This window comes from Buteo buteo, chromosome 31 (assembly GCF_964188355.1).
Source record: "Buteo buteo chromosome 31, bButBut1.hap1.1, whole genome shotgun sequence".
Classification (NCBI taxonomy): Eukaryota; Metazoa; Chordata; class Aves; order Accipitriformes; family Accipitridae; genus Buteo; species Buteo buteo.
The window spans coordinates 2,315,333-2,319,914 of record NC_134201.1 but is presented as its reverse complement, the minus strand read 5'-3'; the positions used below and the strand labels follow the sequence as shown (position 1 = coordinate 2,319,914).

Genomic DNA, 4,582 nt, shown 5'->3' with positions numbered 1-4,582 from the left:
CAGCGGGGTGGTGGGACCCCCTCCCAGACCCCTGGGTCCCTTGGGGGGGGGTCAATGGGGAGGCGGGACCCCCTCCTGGGTGCCTGGGGGGGGTCAATGGGGTGGTGGGACCCCTGGGGGGGGGTCAGCGGGGTGGTGGGACCCCCTCCCAGACCCCTGGGTCCCTTGGGGGGGGGTCAATGGGGAGGCGGGACCCCCTCCTGGGTGCCTGGGGGGGGGTCAATGGGGTGGTGGGACCCCTGTGGGGGGGGTCAGTGGGGTGGTGGGACCCCCTCCCAGACCCCTGGGTGTCCGTGCCCCCCCCCCCCCCGGCAGGACATGAAGAGCAGCCAGACCGTCTTGCACTTGGCCGTCAGGGGGGGGAACTTGGCCTTGACCCACCTCCTCCTGCGCCAACCCGGCGTGGCCCCCCGCCTCGTTAACGTGAAGGTAACGAGGTTTCCTCCGGCACTTATGGGGCGCCTATGGGGCTGGGAGGGGCCCTATGGAGGAATTTGGGGGTCTAGGGGGCTTTTGGGGGGGGGTCTAGGGGGCTTTTCGGGGGGGCTTTGTGGGGTATCGATGGTGGATCTATGGGGAGTTAGAGGTGTTTGGGGGGGGGCTATGGGGCGCGAGGAGGGGATCTATAGGGCCCTGGGGGGGGATTATGGGGTCTAGGGGGGGTCTTTGGGGGAGGTATGGGACTTGGGGGGCGATCGATGGGGCGCTATGGAGGAGCTGTGGGGTCTACAGGGTTCTATGGGAGGGGGGTGGGATATCTAGGGGGGATCTATGGGGCTGGGGGGGATGTATGGGGTGCCTATAGGGGATTTGGGGTCCCCATGGTGGATCTATGGGGGGTTTGAAGGTGTCTATGGGGGATCTATGGGGCGATCGATGGGTTTCTAGGGGTGTTGTGGCAGATCTGTGGGGGGTTTGGAGGTGTCTAGGGGGGATCTATGGGGCTGGGGGGAATCTATGGGTCTGGGAGGATCTATGGGGTGCCTATAGGGGATTGAGGGTCCCTATGGTGGACCTATGGGGGGGTTGGAGGTGGATTTATGGGGCGATCGATGGGTTTCTAGGGGAGTTGTGGCAGATCTATGGGGTTTGGAGGTGTCTATGGGGGAATCTATGGGGCTGGGGGGGATCTATGGGGTGCCTATAGGGGATTTGGGGTCCCCATGGTGGACCTATGGGGGTGTTGGAGGTGGATCTATGGGGCGATCTATGGGGTTTTAGGGGTGTTGTGGCAGATCTATGGGGTTTGGAGGTGTCTATGGTGGATCTATGGGGGATCTATGGGTTTCTAGGGGTGCTGGGGGGATCTATGGGGTTTGGAGGTGTCTATAGGGGAATCTATGGGGCTGGGGGGGATCTATGGGGTGCCTATAGGGGATTTGGGGTCCCTATGGTGGACCTATGGGGGGGTTGGAGGTGGATCTATGGGGTGATCTATGGGTTTTTAGGGGTGCTGGGGGGGTTCTATGGGGTTTGGAGGTGCCTATGGGGGATCTATGGGGCTGGGGGGGATCTATGAGGTGCCTATAGGGGATTTGGGGTCCCCATGGTGGATCTATGGGGGTGTTGGAGGTGGATCTATGGGGCGATCTATGGGTTTCTAGGGGAGTTGTGGCAGATCTATGGGGTTTGGAGGTGTCTATGGGGGATCTATGGGGCTGGGGGGCATCTAGGGGGGTCTGGAAGTTTTGGGGGTCCCCTGACCCCCCCCGTGTCCCCCCCCCAGGCCCACGGCAACACCCCCCTGCACATGGCGGCGGCTTTACCGGGGGGGCCGAGCCAGGAACCCCTCGTCCGCCTTCTCCTGGCCTGGGGGGCCGATCCCGGCGCCCGCAACCTGGAACACGATCTGCCCCACAGCCTCCTGCCCCCCGGCCCCCCCGGAGACCAGGTGGGACCCCCAGGGCACCCCCAAATCTAGAGCACCCCCCCAAAATCCAGACACCCCCCCCCCACCACCTGCCAGCACCCCCAAATTCTCTGGATGCTGCCTGCAAAAAAAAAGGGCAAAAAAATCCCCCAAATTGCGGCGATAATTCCAAAATCCGGCTGCTGCACCCCAAAATCTGGGGGAGGTACCCCAAAATTCTGTTGCTGGACCCCAAAATGGCCCCTGGAACCCCCAAATCCTGCTGTGCCCTGATATAGCCCCGTTGCACCCCAAAATCCTGCTTCTGCACCCCAAAATCCTGCTGTGCCCTGAAATGGCCCCATTGCACCCCAAAATGGACCCTGGAACCCCAAAATCCTGCTTCTGCACCCCAAAATCCTGCTGTGCCCTGAAATAGCCCCATTGCACCCCCAAATGGTCCCCAGAACCCCAAAATCCTGCTGCTGCACCCCAAAATCTGGGTGAGGTACCCCAAAATCCTGCTGCTGCACCCCAAAATGGCCCCTGGGACCCCAAAATCCTGCTGCTGCACCCCAAAATCTGGGTGAGGTACCCCAAAAACATGCTGATGCACCCCAAAATGGCCCCTGGAACCCCGAAATCCTGCTGTGCCCTGAAATAGCCCCGTTGCACCCCAAAATGGCCCCTGGAACCCCAAAATCCTGTTTTTGCACCCCAAAATCCTGCTGTGCCCTGAAATAACCCCATTGCACCCCCAAATGGTCCCCAGAACCCCAAAATCCTGCTGCTGCACCCCAAAATCTGGGTGAGGTACCCCAAAATCCTGCTGCTGCACCCCAAAATGGCCCCTGGGACCCCAAAATCCTGCTGTGCCCTGAAATAGCCCCATTGCACCCCAAAATGGACCCTGCAACCGCAAAATCCTGCTGCTGCACCCCAAAATTCTGTTGCTGCACCCCAAAATGGACCCTGGGACCCCAAAATCCTGCTTCTGCACCCCAAAATCCTGCTGCTGCACCCCAACATCTTGATGAGGTACCCCAAAATCCTGCTGCACCCCAAAATTGCCCCTGGGACCCCAAAATCCTGCTGCACCACCCCAAAATCTGGGTGAGGTACCCCAAAATCATGCTGCTGCACCCCAAAATGGCCCCTGGAACCCCAAAATCCTGTTTTTGCACCCCAAAATCCTGCTGTGCCCTGAAATAACCCCATTGCACCCCAAAATGGCCCCTGCAACCCCAAAATCCTGCTGCTGCACCCCAAAATCCTGCTGCTGCACCCCAAAATGGACCCTGGGACCCCAAAATCCTGCTGTGCCCTGAAATAGCCCCATTGCACCCCAAAATGGCCCCTGAAATCCCCCAAATCCTGCTGTTGCACCCCAAAATCGCCCCTGGAACCCCCAAATTTTACTTTTGTGACCCAAAATAGCCTCATTCCACCCCAAAATGGCCCCTGGAACCCCAAAATCCTGCTGCTGCACCCCAATTTTGGGGTCAAATCCCCGGCTTCTTGCTCCCCCCCCCCCCCAATTTTGGGGTCAAATCCCAGGATTTGGGGATCAACCCCCCAAATTTTATGAAACTCCCCCAAATATTTTGGGGTGCCCCTCGCCAGGTTTGGGGGGGTCAAACCTCAGGATTTTGGGGAGAAACCACAGGATTTTGGGGCTGAACCCCAGGACTTTTGGACACGTCCCCAACATTTGGGGGTGACCCACCAGGATTTTGGGGTGAAACCGCAGGATTTTGGGAAAAAACCCCAAAACAGCAAAAACTGGACACGTCCCCAACATTTGGGGGTGACCCACCAGGATTTTTTGGGTGAAAACTCAGGATTTTGGGGAAAAAACCAAAAACACCCAAAACTGGACACGCCCCCAAAGGTCGGGGGTGACCCACCAGGATTTTGGGGTGAAACCCCAGGATTTTGAGAAAAAAAACCAAAACCCTGACCCCTTTCCCTCCCCCACAGCTCCGCCTCCTCCTGAAGAGCCGCCGTGGGGCCCGCCGCCCCTCCCCCACCTCCTAGGGGGCGGAAGTGACAGCAGAGGGGGCGGGGCCTCCTGGATATGACATCATAGGAGGGGGAGGGACTCTTTTCTCTCGCCCCTCCCTCTTTCCAGCCACACCCCCATATTGGGGGAACCCCCTAATCAGGCCCAGGCCCCGCCCCCTCATTAATTTTTCATGATTTCCATGAAATCGCTCCAATTGGGGTGGGGGTGAAAGGGGGCGGAGCTCCGCCCCCTCCCGCCACGCCCTCCATTTCCAGGAAATGAGTCTTTGAACCACATTGGTTGTTTTGGGGGGGGGGGGGGGGGGCGTGTCCAAAAAAAGGCGACCCGCCCTTCCCCCCCCATTAGGGGCGTTGCTCCTTTAAGAGTGCCCCGGGGGGGACGGGGCTGCTGTGTAGCCCCGCCCCTCCCATTATATAACCCCTCCCCCCTCCCCCAAGACCTCATTAATTGGGGGGGTGGGATCAAAGGGGTCCCCCCCCAAATTGGGGGGGGCCGGAGGGAGGACCCCAAATTGGGGTGGGAGACCGTGAACTGGGAAGAAACTGGTTTAAACTGGAAAAGGGGGAGGAAGGGGTGTGGCCCTTTTCCCCTCCCCCCCCAATAAACCCTGTTGATTGGCTGAAGTGAGTGACGTCATTTGGGGAGGGGGCGGGTCATACAGGACGCTCCCCTCCCCCATTTAAACACACAGAAGCCAGTTAAGCTCC

At 59.5% G+C, this 4,582-nt stretch overlaps 1 protein-coding gene across 1 annotated transcript; it reads left to right on the top strand.

Annotated features, from left to right (window-relative positions):
* Positions 1 to 287: 287 nt before the first annotated feature.
* Positions 288 to 4,432, top strand: LOC142026091 (NF-kappa-B inhibitor delta-like). The gene is made up of 3 exons (XM_075018915.1): positions 288 to 429; positions 1,727 to 1,891; positions 3,830 to 4,432. The coding sequence occupies exons 1-3, from the start codon at positions 319 to 321 to the stop codon at positions 3,884 to 3,886; spliced, it is 333 nt and encodes a 110-aa protein (XP_074875016.1). The 5' UTR covers positions 288 to 318; the 3' UTR covers positions 3,887 to 4,432.
* Positions 4,433 to 4,582: the final 150 nt, after the last annotated feature.

What these genes read in the sequence shown, in the direction of transcription:
- LOC142026091 (XM_075018915.1), top strand. Translation starts at nt 319, where the DNA reads ATGAAGAGCAGCCAGACCGTCTTGCACTTGGCCGTCAGGGGGGGGAAC. An exon ending in CCCGCCTCGTTAACGTGAAG is followed by an intron (nt 430 to 1,726) that starts GTAACGAGGTTT and finishes TCCCCCCCCCAG; the next exon opens with GCCCACGGCAACACCCCCCT. An exon ending in CCGGCCCCCCCGGAGACCAG is followed by an intron (nt 1,892 to 3,829) that starts GTGGGACCCCCA and finishes CCTCCCCCACAG; the next exon opens with CTCCGCCTCCTCCTGAAGAG.